The sequence below is a fragment of the Rhinopithecus bieti genome, unplaced genomic scaffold, assembly GCF_001698545.2.
Source record: "Rhinopithecus bieti isolate Rb0 unplaced genomic scaffold, ASM169854v2 scaffold_18354, whole genome shotgun sequence".
In the NCBI taxonomy this organism is placed as follows: domain Eukaryota; kingdom Metazoa; phylum Chordata; class Mammalia; order Primates; family Cercopithecidae; genus Rhinopithecus; species Rhinopithecus bieti.
In genome coordinates, this window is record NW_016809835.1 from 2,499,792 (window position 1) to 2,518,717 (window position 18,926).

General features: G+C 42.5%; 2 protein-coding genes across 2 annotated transcripts in view; one reads left to right on the forward strand and one right to left on the reverse strand.

Moving 5' to 3' along the window:
- Positions 1–14,189, reverse strand: part of MRPS27 (mitochondrial ribosomal protein S27) — a 106,725-nt gene extending 92,536 nt beyond the window's left edge. The window contains exons 1-2 of the mRNA XM_017890584.1: positions 14,079–14,189; positions 8,066–8,143 (exon numbers count right to left, since the gene is read on the reverse strand). Of these exons, the coding sequence (XP_017746073.1) occupies positions 8,066–8,143; positions 14,079–14,151 (151 nt within the window). The 5' untranslated portion in view covers positions 14,152–14,189. The remainder of the gene's footprint in view (positions 1–8,065; positions 8,144–14,078) is intronic.
- Positions 14,190–14,336: 147 nt separating this feature from the next.
- PTCD2 (pentatricopeptide repeat domain 2) overlaps positions 14,337–18,926 on the forward strand; it is a 37,622-nt gene continuing 33,032 nt past the window's right edge. Inside the window, 2 exon segments of the mRNA XM_017890585.1 lie at positions 14,337–14,448; positions 16,100–16,192. Of these exon segments, the coding sequence (XP_017746074.1) occupies positions 14,337–14,448; positions 16,100–16,192 (205 nt within the window).

The following is an 18,926-nucleotide window of genomic DNA, read 5'->3' on the forward strand; positions in this document are numbered from 1 at the left end:
AAAAAAAAAAAAAAAAAAAAAGGGCAGGGCCTGGTGGCTTATGCCTGTAACCCCAGCACTTTGGGAGGCTGAGACGGGTAGATTACAAGGTCAGGAGATCAAGACCATCCTGCCCAACATGGTGAAACTTCGTCTCTACTAAAAATACAAAAAAAAAAAAAATTAGCCGGGCGTAGTGGCGGTGCTTGCAGTCTCAGCTAGCTACTCCGGAGGCTGAGGCAGGAGAATGGCGTGAACCCGGGAGGCAGAGCTTGCAGTGAGCCGAGATCGCGCCACTGCACTCCAGCCTGGGCAACAGAGGGAGACTCTGTCTCAAAAAAAAAAAAAAAAAAAAAAGAGTATCAGGGGTATCTGAACACTAACAGGATATTTCGTGATATTTACAACCCTATTAATATTTTAGGTGTGATAATGGTATTGAAAAGTATCCTTATCTTTCGGAGATCTACATCAAAATAGTTATGGATGAAATGATTTACTGCCTGGGATCTCCTTCAAAATTATCCAAAGCATCGGGATGGGGAAACGGTAATAAAGATAAAATAAAGACTAAGAGCTGATAATTGTTGAAGCCAGGTGATGAGTAAAGGGGGCTCCTTATACCAAGGTGTCAAATGTTAAAACTTAAAAAAAAAAAAAAAATCTGTGGCGTTAGAAGTCAGGATACCGGTCACCTTCGGAGAGACTAAGTGGGGCCCACAATAGGGGCTTCTAGAGTGGTAGGAATGCTCTGCTTCCTATACAGGTTTACTTGCTTTGTGATAATTTATCAATGTCTATATTATGACTTACACACTTTTCAGTATGTATATTATACACTAATAGAAGTATTTTAAAGAAGAAATCGACTGCTTTAACGTAGACGGAAGACCCTATGGTAGAGTCTCAGGTACTACAGCAATCACTGAGAAACCTTTTTGGGCGGAAAGGAAAGTGAGGCTCTCGCCCCGTTTCCTCCTCTCCACAGTGGAACGGGTAGCAGCCCTGGCTGGCTGCTGAGAACTTGGAACGGGGCAGCGTTCTGACGTTCGCGCCGGGGCCCTCGGGACGCAGCGCGGGCGCAGGTCCCAGACGCGGCATTGTCCCTGGGGCTGGGAAACTGCCCTCACGCTAGGGCCCTCCCCGAGGAGCTCTCTGGCACAATCAGCCACAAGGACGAAGTGAGGGGGCCCCGGAACCGCACGCCCACTCTGAGGCCAGAACGTCTCTCTAGCCGTTCTCCCCGGCAGAGCACGGCTCAGGGTAGACGGCGCTCTGGCAGATGAAGCCCACACCCACACGCCGCAGTGTCCCTTGCTGCCTCGCTCTCCAATGGGGATGGGAGCGGTGAAAGCCTCATATCGGCCCTCTTCCCTCCCCCAATCAGCAAGCCCGCTCCGAGCACCTCACGGCCCTCTGGATGGCGGCGCCCAATCACAGCGCTCCACATGCTGGGCGCGGCCTTGTGCGCGCACATTACCCACAGCCCCGCGCCCACTCGCCACGTTCCACCCGAGGGGCGGCGGATTCCCGCAGGGGCCACACTGCCACCTACTGTCCCATCTCCAGAGCTGGAGCCACGGGCGCTCTCCCTACCTTGCGGCCTACCTGCTCAGTGCCAATAGCTTAACCCAAACGCTCAAATAAAAATGAGGGAAAGCAAGTAGTGATGTCCAGTAAAACCAAAAACAGTGTCCATTTGGAAAAAAGCGGCAACAATTACATTCCAGTACACAGTAGGAAAAAGTCTCAAAAGCTCTCTTTCTTCCAGGCAGTGTGAGTTCCAAAACCTTATTTCACCTCACGCGTTTTATATAGGGCTAAAAACAAGGGGCGTAGAGACTCCTCGGTCCACATGTTTCTGAAGCACCTGCATGTCAGACGGCGAGGCAGGCATTACCATCATCTCTAATTTATAGGCACAGAAACCGAGTGTGACAGCTGAAAGTCGCAGAACTGGGACTGACACCCAGAAGTCGGCCTCCCAAGTGTAGACTTCAGCACATCACACACAAGGAAGGCACAAAGTGCTGAAATATAGGGCAGGAAACATCGATTCTGACTGAAGAGATTCAGGATGTCGAAAGATATTCTAGGCAGAGGGGACAGCTGTCATGGTGGCAGGAAAGAATTCAGTAAATGGTGGCTAGTACTGCTTTTCCAAGAAAACTAGTCTTAACTGAGAAAAGGGAACAAATGTCTCCATGTTATATTTACTCATTGCAGACTTCTTCTTTTTTTTTTTTTTGAGACAGGGTCAGCTCTGTCGCCCAGGCTGGAGTGCAGCGGCGTGATCTCTGGCTCACTGCAACCTCTGCCTCCCGGGTTCAAACGATTCTCCTGCTTCAGCCTCCGTAGCAGCTGGGATTACAGGTGTGCGTCACCACACCCGACTAATTTTTATAATTTAGTAGAGACGGGGTTTCACCATGTTGGCCAGGCTGGCCTGCCTCAGCCTCCCAAAGTGCTGGGATTACAGGCGTGCGCCACTGCGTGCAGCCCTGTTGCAGATTATTATACTCATTCTTTGGCAAACAGTTACTGCTTACTCAGATATCCGTGACAATGTTCCCTGGATTTGTGTGACTGACTATACCCAACACTAAGACACCAAACCTAGTGGCCTCATTTCCTAATCATCTCTACATACCTAGGAAAGTGTTAATAAGCTTTCCTGGAATTCGTCATTCCCTCATCTGTGCTTCACTGCACTTTGCTTATAATTCATATATGGCACATCAGAACACGCCTTGCTGTAGAACTATGAGTCCATACTGATCTAATCACTAGAACAGTGGTTCCCTAAAGGTATAGTATTGGCCTTACAGAGCATTTTAGGATATGTGGAGGTTGTTCTTGATTGTCACAATGACTGGAAGGCATTACTGGCACTTAATGGACAGAAAACAGGGAATTCAGATGACCTGCAATGCTGAGACTGTCCCGTACATCAAAACACTGTCTCTAGTGGGAGCCAGAGCTCTCAGTATGGAAGACAGGAGATACAAATATGGACTGGAGCAAGGCAAGAAGAATCCCATGGGGATGAACTTGGGATTGGTGTGAACTCAGTATTTGCAAAATATATATGGTATATGTACATGCCTATGTGTACATGTATGTGTTTATGTGTATGTGCATTCATTTTTTTTTTTCCAGAACTGTCCACTGAATGGGCCAAGAAGCAAAAATTTCACAGTAGCAAAAGGACACCTAGCACCTAGATCTTGGTTTCTACTGCCATTCCTCACCAAAAGTAACCAGAGTTCCTTGGAGAAATGGTTGATTCCAGGGGTAGGCCAGGAAAGGTGCACAGTGAGCCTGAAACACCTTGTTATATGAGAGAAAGTAAGTTATCAAAAAAGAGGGGGTTGGGGGAAAATGGAAGACAGCTTAAAAGGGCTTTTATCAGCCAAGTCTGCGATAATTAGACCATCAAAATAATTGAGGGTATCTCATTGTGGTTTTGATTTGCATTTCTCTGATGGCGAGTGACGATGAGCATTTTTTCAATGTGTCTGTTGGCTGTATGAATATCTCCTTTTGAGAAATGTCATGTTCATATCCTTTCCCCACTTTTTGATGGGAGTTGTTTGTTTTTTTTTCTCGTATTATTAGTTTGAGTCTTTGTAGATTCTGGATATTAGCCCTTTGTCAGATGAGTAGGTTGCAAAAAATTTTTCTCCCATTCCACATGAGATACATCTCACACCAGTATAGAATGGCAATCATTAAGAAGTCAGGAAAACAAGCAGTTGTTGGAGAGGATGTGGAGAAATAGGAACACTTTTACACTTGTTGGTGGGATTGTAAACTAGTTCAACCATTATGGAAAACAGTTGTGGCCCAATTCCTCAAGTTATCTAGAACTTAGATGGTACCATATGAACCAGCCATCCACTACGGCGGTATGATACGCCAAAGGATTATAAATTATTCTACTACAAGGACACATGTACACGGTTATGTTTATTGCGGCACTATTCACAATAGCAAAGACTTGGATCAACCCACATGTCCTCTCGTGAGCAGCGGATTAAAAAACTGTGGCTCATATGACACCATGGAATACTATGCAGCCATAAAAAAGGCATGAGTTGCGTCCTTTGAGGGACATGGATGCAGCTGGAAACCATCATTTTAGCAAACTGATCACAAGAACAGAAAACCAAACACCGATGTTCTCACTCGTAGGTGGGAACTGAACAATGAATCACTTGGACTCGGGAAGGGAACATCACGCACTGGGGCCTATTCATGGGGAGGGGGGAGGGGGGAGGAGGGAGGGATTGCATTGGGGAGTTATACAATGATATAAATGATGGAATTGATGGGTGGCTGACGAGTTTGATGGGTGCAGGCACACAACATGGCATAAGCGTATACATATGTAACAAACCTGCACGTTATGCACAATGTACCCTAGAATTAAGTATAATAAAAAAAAAAAAAAAAAAAAAAAAAAAAAGACAGGGATATAAAAAAAAAAATTGAGGGTAATAATACATTTAAAAAATTCACAAAATTGATTTAAACATAATGCATGATAATAAACAGATAAATGAGAAAGAAATGAGAGAAAAGGAGGAGTTCTTGCTTATAGTAGAATACTGAGTGTTAGCTAGTAAATCTGGAGAAATTTTCAGAGTTGGAAAACCATTACTTTGCAACCATTATAGTAAAGATTGATTCAGGCTAAAGCCATGAATGGATGCTAAATCTAAGATCAAACTTCTGATAAGCAACAGGTATCTGCATTGTGTTAAAGTGTCTCTTCAAGAACAGCCCATTAATCAGAAGGGAGAAAAACAGTAACTCTACAGTGAAGAAATCAGACACAGTTGACTAGGTGATCAAAGTTGACATCACCAGTGAAGGCATAAGGTATCAGGTATGTCCACATGTGATACCCTGGCAGGGGCACAGCATTACTGAGAGTATTCTGGCTGGGGAAGCATAACAATGAGAAAATAACAGAAAAATCCAAAAAAGAGGAATATTCTATTACAAAGAGATTGAATTCTTTAAAAATATATAGGACAATGTCATAAGAAACAAAGAAAGGATAAGGAACTATTATTCTAGACCGCATCCTGTACTGGATGAGGAAAAACGCTATGACAGACATTATTGGGTCAATTTCCAAAACTGGGATATGAATAGTAAAGTATGATATTAATGTCAAAATTTCTCAAGTTGGTAACTGCGCTATGATTATACAATAGAATATCCTTATCTCAGGTAATGTACATTGAAGTATTCAGGATAAAGAGCTATAATATATGAAACAAACTGCCAAATGATTAAAGAAAGTGTGTATACACGGGGAAGGAGGATAGAGAAAGCAAAAACAAGTAAATCAAAATGGTAACAACTGGTGAACATGAGTAAAAGTAGTGCTGTGGTTTAAATATTTGTCTCCTCTGAAACTCATGTTGAAATTTAATCCCCAGTGTAACAGTATTGAGAGGCCAGCGGGTCATGAGAGCTCTCCCCTGATGAATGAATTAATCCATTCATGGACTAATGGGTTATCATGGAAGTGGACTGGTGGCTTTGTAAGAGGAAGAGAGACCTGAGCTACCATGCTCAGCCCCCTCGCCATGTGATGCCCTGAACCACCTCAGGACTCTACAGAGTCCTCACCAGCAGGAAGGCTCTCACCAGATGCCACCCCTCAACACTGGCCTTCTCAGCCTCTCTAACTGTAAGAAATAAATTCCTTTTCTTGATAAATGATCCAGTTTCAGGTATTGTTATAAACAACAGAAAACAAACTAGGACAGATATAAAGGAGTTCTTTGCAGTTTTTATGAGTTATTATTTTTATAAATTACTTCCCGCTGGGCGCGGTGGCTCAAGTCTGTAATCCCAGCACTTTACAACATATCATTACAGGAGGCTGAGGCGGGCGGATCACCTGATGCCAGGAGTTCAAGGCCAGCCTGGCCAATAGGCAAAACCCTGTCTCTATTAAAAATGCAAAAAGTAGCTAGGCATGGTGGCTTGCACCTGTAACCCCAGGTACTCAGTAGGTGGAGGCAGGAGAATCACTTGAACTCAGGAGACGGAGGTTGCAGTGAGCCGAGATCACACCACTGTACTCCAGCCTGGGCAACAGTGCAGACTCTGTCTCAACAACGACAATAACAACAAAATTATTTCCAAATTAAAAGATAAAAAAAAATTGCCATGCCATTTGTGACATAACAATTACACCACCAAAAACAACCCGTTTATAATTAATGAAACTAACTCCATTTTTCATATAAGCAAAGTATTTTTTTATGGAAAATAAGGTGAATTTTCCATAAATGCAACTCTATATTGAGGGAAGACAGACCTTTGAATCAATCAGAACTTTACCAAGAGTTGTTCATTCTATAAATAAAATTATGTCATTATGATACTGCCACTCCTAGTATTTGAATTCACCAGTATACCACATCTGTACCCATCTACTCTTCTTCCATGTCTACAATTATTGCACGTTTATATGCAATACTTACCTGCTTCATTGTTTCTTGGTATAGTTTTGCCTAGACATTTGTTTACAAATTGAAATGCATATTGTTTAAGTTACTCCCCTTTTCTTTCTCCTCTGTATCATGGCAAAGGAATCATACTGAATTTTTTTTTTTTTTTTTTTTTTGAGACCAAGTCTTGCTCTGTCACCCAGGCTAGAGTGTAGTGGCACGATCTGGCTCACTGCAACCTCTGCCTCCCGGGTTCAAGAAATTCTCCTGCCTCAGCCTCCGGAGTGGCTGGGATTACAGGCGCCTGCCACTGTGCCTAGCTAATTTTTGTGTTTTTTAGTAGAGACAGCATTTCACCATCTTGGCCAGGTTAGTCTTGACCTCCTGACCTTGTGATCCACCCGCCTCAGCCTCCCAAAATGCTGGGGTTACAGGTGTGAGCCACCGCACCCGGTCATATACTGATTTTTAAAACAGTAAGTATAGATAGATTATATTAACTATGAATTCAGTTTCAAGACGGTAAAAGAAGAGACAAGAAGGCTACCCTGGGCCTCTCATAGAGAGAATCAGAATGTAAGTTTCTTATGGAGAAGCTACGATTACTTATCTTCAGATCTTCCCCAGCTCTGCTTTCGCTGGCCTGTGCACATACACCCATTTCAGAGCCACAATCAACTCTGCTTGTGCAATCACATCATCAGTAAAGAAAAGGATGAGATCTTTGAAAACCCCAGTAAGGTACCATTACAGACAGCAATGTCTCCTGCACTTATGGGAAAAATCCATAAACACAGGGGACTTTATTCTTAACTGACATAAGCCCAAAAAACAGCAAAAGAAATCTGGGGGAATATATTAGATCAGCATAGGAATTGATCCAAAAATTACATCAGTCTCATAAAACTATCACCAATCTATTTACTTTATTAATGTTCCGATGATGTTATATATACCAAAGGGCAGGCAGTACCAAAAGTCTAAAGTATGTACATTTTTAAAAACTGCTCATTGAGTCAGTGATTTCTTTTGGGGCTTGGTATTTTACAAAAGACAGGCTGTTGTCTGTGTAATATGACATAAGGAACAGGAGAAAAGAAAGTATAATTACAAGCCCAAAGCCTGGGAAGATGTTAACCAACTATTTGCCTAAACGGCTTACATGAGATTGTAACTGCCTTCAAACCTGTCACCTGGTAATGAAATAGAGTCAAAAAGGGCTCTGAAGACCACAAGAGGAGTTAAGAAAATAAAGAGATTGACAATAAGACAGGACGAAATATAAAATACGAAATTCTGTAAAACAGACAGGCTGCATGGAAACCATACGGTAAAAATGGACGAAAAACAAAAGAAAGAAACTGTTTACACTTCCTTTGAGGCAGCTCCTCAAATTCCTCCTCATGGAGGTGAAAATGAAATATTAGAAATGAATAGGATAAAAATGATTTTGCCACGTATAAAAGTCTAATTGTTTAAGACTTAAAACATACTTATCTGATCTGACTAATCATAAAAGCATAATTTCATATATACATTATATGAATAAATGATGGAAGACATACGGAGTGACTGAAAATGACACATATAATCGTCCAATAGGTACATACCAAGACAGTAATGTTCTTTTTCTCTTGCTTCCCATTTGTGGCTGTCTACATAGGCTGCAGAAAGCAGGCATCTTTTACCTGAGAAAATAGACAATTATTTCGACACACATGGTTTTACAACAGGTTCATTTTATATGTTTTATTAAATATATCTTTGCTATCCTTTCAACTACTAGATTATATATTTTAAAAAATCGAATACAGTACAGCAACCAATATTGCATAGTTGACAATTCAGTGAAGAACAAAATACATTCAGTCCCTACCAAGTGGAAGATGCAGAAAAACTGATAATTTTCACAATAATTTTTTACATAAACAGGGTCTTGCTATAATGCCCAGGCTGAAATGCAGTAGTTATTCACAGGCACAATCCCACTACTGATCAGCACAGGAATTTTGATATGCTCAGATTCCAACCTGGTCCACCCTTCCTGAAGCAACCTGGTAGTCCCCTGCTCCAGGGGTCAATCATCATTTCAATGCCAAACTTAGTGTGGATACTTGATCGGTACCCTGCACTACAGCCCAGAACTCCTGGGTGATCCTCCTGCCTCAGCCTCCCAAGTAGTTAGGATTACAGACACACACCACTGTGCTATGCTCATAAATTTATGGATAAAACTGCTGATAATTTTGTTCCTATAACTTTAAGACTAGGAGCCACTTGTTGCTAGTAAATTATAACCCGGGCAAGCCCTAGAACACCTTCTTAGAACCAAAAACAACTGCTAACTGTTGCTTAACTCATTAATTAAATGCCTTATAATTATTATGCCTAAAAATATTTTCATCTTAGATCCACAGGTTTCACTCATTTCACATAAAGCAAAGAGTAGTATCTTACCCAATGAGCCAGCACCCTAGTGGTAAATTAAAGATAAACTCACTAAGCCAAAGCTGAGGTAACATACAAGATAGCATACCACCATTCCTAGCTCCTGGCACAATGCCTAGCCTTTGGCAGTGTTTAACAAACATGAGCTCAAGGAGTGAATAAGAAAGAATGAATGACAAGTTCATCAAAATTTAAAACTTTTGTGCTTCGAAGTACAATCTCAGGAAAGTGAAAGTACAACCCAAAGAATGGGAGAAAATATTTGCAAAACATTTATCCAGTACAGGACTTGTATCCAAAATATTTCAATAAATACAACTCAAAAATAAAAGACAACCCAAATGAATGATGGGTAAAGGATTTAAACAGGTATACCTTTAAAAACATATACACACTGAGGTGGGTGGACCACTTAAGCTCAGGAGTTCAAGACCAGCCTGGGAAACATGGTGAAACCCCTTTTCTACAAGAAATACAAAAATTAGCCAGGCATGGTGGCGTGCACCTGTAGTCCAACTACTCAGGAGGCTGAGGTGGGAGAATCGATTGAGCCCAGGCGGCACAGGTTGCAGTGAGTCAAGATCATGCCACTGTATTCTAGCCTGGGCAACAGAGTGAGACTCTGTTTCCAAAAAAAAAGAAGGAAAGAAAAGGAAGTAAAATATATATGTATACACACACAAATAGTCAATAATCATAAGGACAGATGCTTAACATAATTTGCATTAGAGAAATGCAAAACAAAATCACCTGGAAAAACGAATGATCCTCATTACAATGACCACCATCAAAAAACAGATAATGACAGCTGCTGGGGAGGATGCAGAGACACCAGAAACTCATACCTTACTAGAGAGAACATAAGCCAGTACAGCTGCTTTTCAAAGAATTTGGCAGCTCTTCAAAATGTTAACACGGAGTTACTCAATCACCCAGCAATTCCACTCCTAAGTTTACAACCAAGAAAAATGAAAACTTGTGTCCACGGAAAATTTGTACACAAATGTTCACAGTAGTATTATTCATAATGGACAAAAAGTGGAAACAACCCAAATATCCACCAATTGATGAACAGATAAACAAAATGTGGTCTATCCTTACAATGGAATAGTATTTGGCAATAAAAAAATGAAGTACTGATATATGCTACATGGATGAACCCTGAAAACATGTTAAGTAAAAAAGATGCCAGTCACAAAAGACCACATATTATATAATTCCATTATATGAAGGATCCAGAATAGGCAAGTCTGTAGAGACAGAAAGTAGATTCATGGTTGCTAAGGGCTAAAGGTGGGGATCAGGAAAGCTAGAGGTGAAATTGGGAGCAATTGCAAATAGGCATGGAATTTCTTTTTGGGATAATGAAAATGTCCTAAAATTGCTTGTGATGATGGCTCCAGAACTCTGTCTTTATACTAAAACCTTTGAATTGTATACTTCATTTGTTGTTTTTTTGTTTGTTTTTGAGACAGAGTTTCGCTCATTGCCCAAGCTGGAGTGCAATGGTGTGATCTCGGCTCACTGCAACTTCCACCTCCCAGGTTTAGGTGATTCTCCTGCCTCAGCCTCCCAAGTAGCTGGGATTACAGGCACCTGCCACCATGCCCGGATAATTTTTTGTAGTAGAGACGGGGTTTCATCTTGTTAGCCAGGCTGGTATCAAACTCCTGACCTTAGGTGATCCACCAGCCTTGGCCTCTCAAAGTGCTGGGATTAGAGGTGTGAGCCACCACGCCTGGCCTGAATTGCATATTTTAAATGGATGAATTATATGGCATGTGAATTATACCTTAATAACCTTGTTTAAAAAAATAGAAAAACAGCCAGGTGCAGAGGCTCATGCCTGTAATGCCAGCACTTCGGGAGGCTGAGGTGGGCAGACCAGCCTGATCAACATGGAGAAACCCTGTCTCTACTAAAAATTAGCCAGGCGTGGTGGTGCATGCCTGTAATCCCAGCTACTTGGGAGGCTGAGGCAGGAGAATCGCTTGAAGCCAGGAGGTGGAGGTTGCAGTGAGCTGAGATTGTGCCATTGCACTCCAGCCTGGGCAACAAGAGCAAAACTCTGTCTCAAAAACAAAACAAAACAAAAGAGAAAAACAGAAAAAATGACAGATAATTATGCTGAGGTCACAGCAGACTAAAAGCCCAACATAACTAGATAGCATGGGGGCTGATTAAACACAATATTGGAATGCTGTTGTTATTCTTTACCTACTTTCCAATTCAAACAAATAAACAAATACAAACACATTCGTGTGAATTTATACACAGTTCAATCATTCTCTTACTGTGAGCACAGATCTTTACTAGAATAATATATCTAAATTTGAGTTCTACAGATTAAATAATGAGACAACAATAAGGTTTCCAAAGACGGTTTCAAAAGGGGAACTAAGAAAAGATTGTAATTATTTAATTTAATTTCTATTTTTTTTTTTGGAAATGGAGTTTCACTCTTGTTGCCCAGGCTGGAGTGCAATGGTGCGATCTCAGCTCACTGCAGCCTCCACCTTCCGAGTTCAAGCGATTCTCCTGCCTCAGCCTCCTGAGTAACTCGGATTACAGGCATGCGCCACCACACCTGACTAATTTTGTACTTTTAGTAGAGACGAGGTTTCCCCATGTTGGCCAGGCTGGTCTCAAACTCCCGACTTCAGGTGATCCGCCCACCTCAGCCTCCCAAAGTGCTGGGATTACAGGTGTGAGCCACCACACCCAGCCTAATTTTATTTATTATTATTATTTTTGAGATGGAGTCTTGCTGTGTTGCCCAGGCTGGAGTGTAGTAGAGTGCTGCCTCCAGGGTTCAAGCAATTCTCCTGCCCCAGGGGGATGGTTCTAGGATACCCCATTGAATACCAAAATCTGAGAATGCAGAAGTTCTGTTACATAAAATTGCATAGTATTTGCAAATAACCCACAAACATCCTCCTGCATTACTTTAAGTCTGGGGTGTCCATTTTTTGGCTTCCCTGGGTCACACTGGTACAAGAACAATTGTCTTGGGCCACACATACGTATACTACACTAACACTAATGATAGCTGATGGGCAAAAAAACAAAAAACGCTAAAAATCTCATAATATTTTAGGAAAGTTTACAAATTTGTGTTGGGCCACATTCCAAACTGTCCTAGACTGAGGGTTGGACAAGCTGCTTTAAGTCATCTCTAAGTTACTTATAATACCTAATACAATATAAATGCAATGTAAGTGGTTGTCATATTGTATTTTTCTTTGTATTATTTTGCTGTTGTATTATTTTTTATTGTTAAGTTTTGTTTTGTTTTGTTTTTTAGTATTTTTGATCTGCTGTTGGTTGAATCTGCAGATGCAGAATGCTCAGATAAGGAAGCCAACTGTACTCCCAGATACCAGTGACTTGCTTACTCTCAACTTATTATCTCTTACTCTCTATGCCTTCATTCTAGCATATGCTTCATTCTAGCATAAGTAATCACCCTTCTATATTCTGAAGTCAGAAAGGACAATATCTAGATCACTGCTCAAGAGTTCTGAACTACGAGATTAAAAAGCTAGGCCAGCTGGGCACGGTGGCTCACGCCTGTAATCCCAGCACTTTGGGAAGCGGAGGCAGGTGGATCACGTGAGGTCGGCAGTTCAAGACTAGCCTGACCAACATAGAGAAACCCCCTCTCTACTGAAAATACAAAATTAGCCAGGAGTGGTGGCACATGCCTGTAATTGCAGCTACTCGGGAGACTGAGGCAGGAGAATCACTTGAACCCAGGAGGCAGAGGTTGCAGTGAGCCGAGATCGCGCCATTGCACTCCAGCCTGGGCAACAAGAACAAAACCCATCTCAAAAAAAAAGGCTGGGGAGGTGATAATGGAGAAAGACAGGACTCCCAGAATGCCCTCTGTGTGTAGTTGTTCACGGAAACCACATGAACAGATAATAGCTACAACAGCTAATTCTTACTAAGGTGGCAAGCATTGTACATAACACTGCCTAATGTGTGACGTTAAACGTTTTCACCAGGTCAGCCACTTAATCTTCAGAAAACTAACTGGTGGCCAACTATGAGGTTTCACATTGATGTTTAATTGCTGTTCCTAAAGAAGTGCGTGCTTTTTTAAAAAATAGAGGATGGGAGGTACGTTGGAAAGGGAAGATAAGCGGCATTGGAAAATCGACTGTGATTACTGCATTTTATCAAATATGTCTGTCTGGATTATGTGGTTAGAATCACTGCAAATTTGGCTTCTGTAAATACTTTAAAACTTTTTCCAATGTTTTCATTATCAGATCCACTATGCAAGCTTTGAGTGGGCTGCGATTTAATTCAGATATCAAAGTACTTTACAAGTAACTATTAGCATTTATTATCTACACGTGGAAAACTATAGCAACGAACGGTCAATCAAAAGTTGTGCTCAAAGTCATAAAATGAGATTAATACTGAAAAATTCTTCCACGAAGACCGGGGTCCGGCTAAGTGTGGTGGTGGTAAAAATGTTTATCAGACGTCCCTCTAAAGAAACCTCAGATGGGAGAAAATGTCCCAGCCCCAGGAATGGACACATTTGGGTTTTCCTTTTCCTTTTTTTTTTTTTTTTTTTTTTTTTTGAGACAGGGCCCCGCTCTGTTGCCCAGGCTGGAGTGTAGTGGCGCGATCTCTGCTCACTGCAACCTCCGCCTCCCGAGTTCAAGCGATTCTCCCGTCTCAGCCCCCCGAGTAGCTGGGATTACAGGCGCGCGCCACCATGCCTAGATAATTTTTTTGTATTTTTTAGTAGAAATGGGGTTTCGCCATGTTGGCCAGGCTGGTCTCGAACTCCTGGCGATCCGCCCGCCTCGCGCTCCCAAAGTGCTGGGACCACAGGCATGGGCCACCGCGCCCGGAGCACATTTGGGTTTCGTGGTCAGCAAAAGCACGACCACCCCTTAAATCAGGCGAATCATACGCAAATTCCCTCAGGCTATATAACCTTCCACCGCTCTTCATACCTTTGGACAGGCACATACTGTTATTTTATGGAAGGAAACGGATCAGAGACCTTGTCTCCTTTTTCTGCACTACCAAACACACCAAATGGCGTCCCTAGCAATCAGATTCCAGAAACATTTCCTTTCCTCTTGAAAGCCCACCGCTCCCTTCACTCAAAGAACAGAATAATCAGGGGCCTAAAGAAGCTGTCCCGCCAACCTGCAGGGAAGAGCTGAGGAAGAACCACTTGCCGCGCCAAGAGCATCCCGCACCGCACTATGGAGGCAGCCATCTTGGAGCGTACCAAAACGAAGGGCCAACGGGTTGCGGACAGAGGACGGGGCGGAAGGGGCGGGGTTACAGCTCGACCGCTCGGGGCTCCCAAAATTGGACGAATCCCGTTTGTCGCTCTCGGCGTCAGGACCGACGCTCCGCCTCCTCGCCCCGGTTCCGGTAGTTGGTATAGTCCGAGACGGTATGGCTGCTGCACTTCGGCCTTTGAGTCGAGTTCTCCTGCGGGCACTGCAGATTTCGGTGTATCCTGGGGTGGGAGGCTCCGGCTCTGTCAGCTGCCGCTGCCCTCTCGGAGGTATCCGCGGCCTTAGCCTAGGGAAAGAGGGGAGGGATGGGAGAGAAGGGAGTGTTAGACCCCAGCTAGCGTCTCTTTGGAGCAGCCACGGCTCCTAAGTCGCTCACTGGCCTGGAGCGCACCCTCGCCCTCTAGTTGCACGTGGGGGCAGTGGTGACCCCTGGGGGTCGTGGATACCCCCAGTGCCTGCAAATCGAAGGACTGCTGGGGTCTTGACCTTGGGGCTGTAGTGCACCCTCATATGGGGCGACGTTGGTCTTCAGGAACACCCCTCTAGCGTTGGGTGACATTTTTCTTTTTCTTTTTTTTTTTTTGAGACGAAGTCTCGCTCTGTCGCCCAAGCTGGAGTGCGGTGGCAGGATCTCGGCTCACTGCAACCTCTGCCTCCCGGGTTCAAGCGATTCTCTTGCCTCAGCTTCCCGAATAGTTGGAACTGCAGGCGTGCGCCATCACGCCCGGCTAATATTTTGTATTTTTAGTAGAGACGGATTTCACTATATTGGGCAGGCTGGTTTCGAACTCCTGACCTCGTAATCCACCAGCCTCGGCCTCCCAAAATGCTGGGATTATAGGCGTGAGCCACCGCGCCCGTCCTTTTTCTTTTCTGCAGAGTTTGGGAGCAGAGGTCTTAAGGAGTCTCAGTTCTGCTAACAGTCTAAAAGACTTTAGCACGTTTCTTCATTTTTCAAAACTATCCTTTAACATCTCTATGAAAAGAGTTAAATTTGAAGATGCTAGTGATAGTAAAAATGTTTGTCAGGCATTACTTTAATGTATTTTATATACATTAATTCCTTTTCTCTAGACAACACCCAGCAAGAGAAGTACCATTCTTTTCTCCATTTACAGAGGAGGAACAAGGTTAAGTAATTTGTCCAGGGTCAGAGGGAACTGTTAGAGGCGGGATTTGAACACAACCAACAATAGAGAGACCTACTCCTAACCACTTCACTGGACTGCCTTTCTGTAAATAAATAGCAATTTTTATTGTTACCTTGTTACTGCAGCTCAGAGAGTTCTGTTAGTGCGTGATTCTTTGGCCAAGCTTCATCCGTTTTATGTCATGCATAGCCAAGGATCTAAAGAAAGGATGATGTTTCCCAGATCTACTAAGCTGTGATCAGTGATTTCCATGTATCTTAGATGTATTTTGAGTCCACATCTGAGAGGCCTAACCCCCTCATTTCACAGAGGACAAAACTGGGAGTTCCAGTGATCACGCTGCAGCTTTTTCCACTACTCTATGCTTCTCCCTGAATAAACCAAAACTAAATATGCCTATTTTGCATTTAAATGTTATTAGTTTTTTTTAATGCCCTTGATAGCCTTTAACCAGATGGCGAATGCTCATTTGTACTTCAAATCCCAACCTCCTGTCAACCAGTCCCCACACATGGTTTCTCACTAGCTATGGTTAATCACTACCTTCTTTCACACACACAAGTAAAACCTGTTCTGCTGAGGATTTGCACTCTCTGATAGTTCATAAATGGTTTTTCCCAGGAATTATATTTGTACAGTCATATTTGTACCTGTCTAATGGATTATTTATAATAGATGTTAATTAGAGGCAGTCAAGCTCTACTCGTGTTATTTGCTAACTTCAGAAACAGTCAAAATGACTTTACTTTTTTCTTTCTCTGATTTTTAGCTAAAAGATACCTACTTACAGATAATGTGGTGAAATTAAAAGAATTTCAGCAACAGAAAGTGGCTGTTGCATGCAGTCTTCCTGGCACTAAAGGTAATGGAATCTATTTTGTTAATTCTGTAATTTATCTGTCATTTAAGTTTCTCTGTATTTATCCCTCCCTATGCAGTGTCTCCTTCAGTGACTTTATTATGCCTTAGAAAAAGTTGAGACCATTTATTGTTAGTTTCATAGTGAACTCTTATATTCATCTTGCATCTCCTACTTTGCTGCTAGAAAGTCTACAGCTCTCCTCTTATTCCTTCTCTTACGATCCCAGAGAAATATTAAAGCTAGTGCTGCGATTGTTCTTGTCTAGATCTGTGCCACTAAAAGTGTGCTTTGAGGACCAGCGGCATCAGCGTCTATTGGGTGGTTGATAGAAATGCAGACAGAAAGGCCCCAGATCGTTCATATGCATAATGAAGTTTAAGAACTTGAGATGATTGGCTTTCAAGCTTTTTGATGTAACCTTCGGTGAAAAATGCATTTTATGCTGCATCTCAGTACACGAAAACATATCTATATATAAATGAAATCAAATGAAACAAAACAGTACTATGTGTGATGGTATGTTTTGACATTTTTCACTCTGCTAGAAAAGTCAGTCGAATAAAAAATTTCTTAAAAAACAAGAGAAACCTGACTGCCAAAACTAGGATTTGACTGGGCATGATGGCTCATGCCTGTAACTCCAGCACTTTGGGAGGCCAAGGCAGGAGGATTGCTTGAGCCAGGGAGTTTGAGATCAGCCTGAGCAACATAGACCTCATCTCTACAAATTTTTTTAAAGTTAGCTGGGCGTGGTGGTACATGCCTGTAGTCACAGCTACTCCAGGGGCTGAGTTGAGAGGATTGCTTGAGCCTGGGAGGTCTAAGGTGCAGTGAGCTGTGATCACACCACTGCACTCCAACCTGGGTGACAGAGTGAGACCCTGTCTCAAAAAAAAGATAAATCTGGGATTTGCTTTGAAAAAAAATCCAGTGTGTTTGGGGATTGCAGAGTAGAGGAAACATAATCAACAAAATACTGATAATGATTGAGGCTGGGTAATGGCACTCAGTGAGGGGGATTATTATACTGTTCTTTCATTTCTTGGGTATGTTTGAAAATTTTTGTTATTAAAAGCTAAAAGCAAGAAAACCACCCTAGGTCTTTTTTCCTTTCAGCAGCTGAGAAAGCTTGTTGTTTCATTCTCTCCCTCCTGCACATAGAGTTCTTCCCAGCATTTCATACTGTTTATTGTGTGTGGATGCAGCAGTGGTCCCTGGGGATTGTGGATGGACCCGCTTGATCCCTCTTTATGAACACGTCCAAAACTTTCCTTTTTTTTTAAATAACTCTTGGTGTCCCTACTGACTTTTTAAGCTATAGACCCAGCTCTCCTTCCTCTCACTGCCAGATGTTTGTGAACTCCTCATTAACACATTAACATTCTCTTTGTTTTGGTTTGTTTTTTAAGAGACAGTCTTGCTCTGTCACCTAGGCTGGAGTGCAGTTGGCACCATCATAGCTCACTGCAGCGTCAAACTCCTGGATTCAAGCAATCCTCCTGCTTTAGCCTCCTGAGTAACTAGGACTACAGTGCCACCATGCTGCCTAATTTTTAATTTTTAATTTTTAATTTTTTGTGTGTGACGACAGGGTCTCACTGTGTTGCCTAGGCTGGTCTCAAACTCCCGGGCTCAAGCTAGTATCCCACCTCAGTCTCTTAAAGTACAGGCGTGAGCCACTGTACCCATCCTGATACTTTCTGCCTCCATTCCCTCACAGTTCAGTCCTCCAGAAATCAGTGTTCTCTTGCTGCTCCACTGATTGTACTGTTATATAATACCATATATGGGGCAGAAAAAATAAACCTTTGGAATGGGGGGAATATATTTATCCCCAGTTGAGTAGGCTCAATCTAGATTTCACTTCAGTCTTTTCTTTCTACCCCAGGTATTTTAGATCTATGTGAGGTTTGCAGTTAGGGCTTCATGTCATCCAGTTGTGATTTCCAGTTGTCATAGTCTTCATAAGGCTGTGGCAGTTGTGTACATGTTCTGAAAGGCAATTAATATAGGCAGTGCCAATCTGCTCTGTTGTCAGACTGCTATGTTTAAAGTCCTGTCAACCTTTCATCATTTTGAGCCCACAGTGGTACTCTGTTGTATACCACACCATTAACATACTCATCCCTCTGGCATCCTGGCTCTCCCATGATGGACTCTGCCCTTCCTAGGGCGGTTTCTGGTTGATCTAGTCACGGCTGTTCCCTCCACACCTTCCATTCCCAGTTCCCTTCTGTTGTTCATGCTGATTCCCTTACCTAGACTGTCCCCCTCCTCCATTTCTCCAACCCGATTCAGCCCTTTCCTGTCTCACTGGTACCCCTCCACTTTCACCAACCAGGTCTGTCCTGACTCATAATAATAAAGGTTGTAACAGGACTCTTCTGTCCACTCTGAGTTGTAATAGGTGTCGTAACAGGACAGAATAGTCCTATTGTGTTTATAGTCATTCATGTGTCACCTCCTTCATCATTGTTTTCAGGTAGCTTTGTATAAATTTAGTTTGCCTTCCCCAAAATGCTTTAAGTTCTTTGAGGGCAGGAACTATTCCTTATCGTTCTTGGTGTCTCACACACAAAGAAGGATACTTCTGAGTATGATTATATGACAAACAAATGTTGATTGATTTGTTTTGAAACACAAGTTATATCTGTTGAAATATTGGATTCTTAAGGTGTTTTTTTTTTTTTTTTTTTTCTGAGACAGAGTCTCACTCTGTCACCGAGGCTGGAGT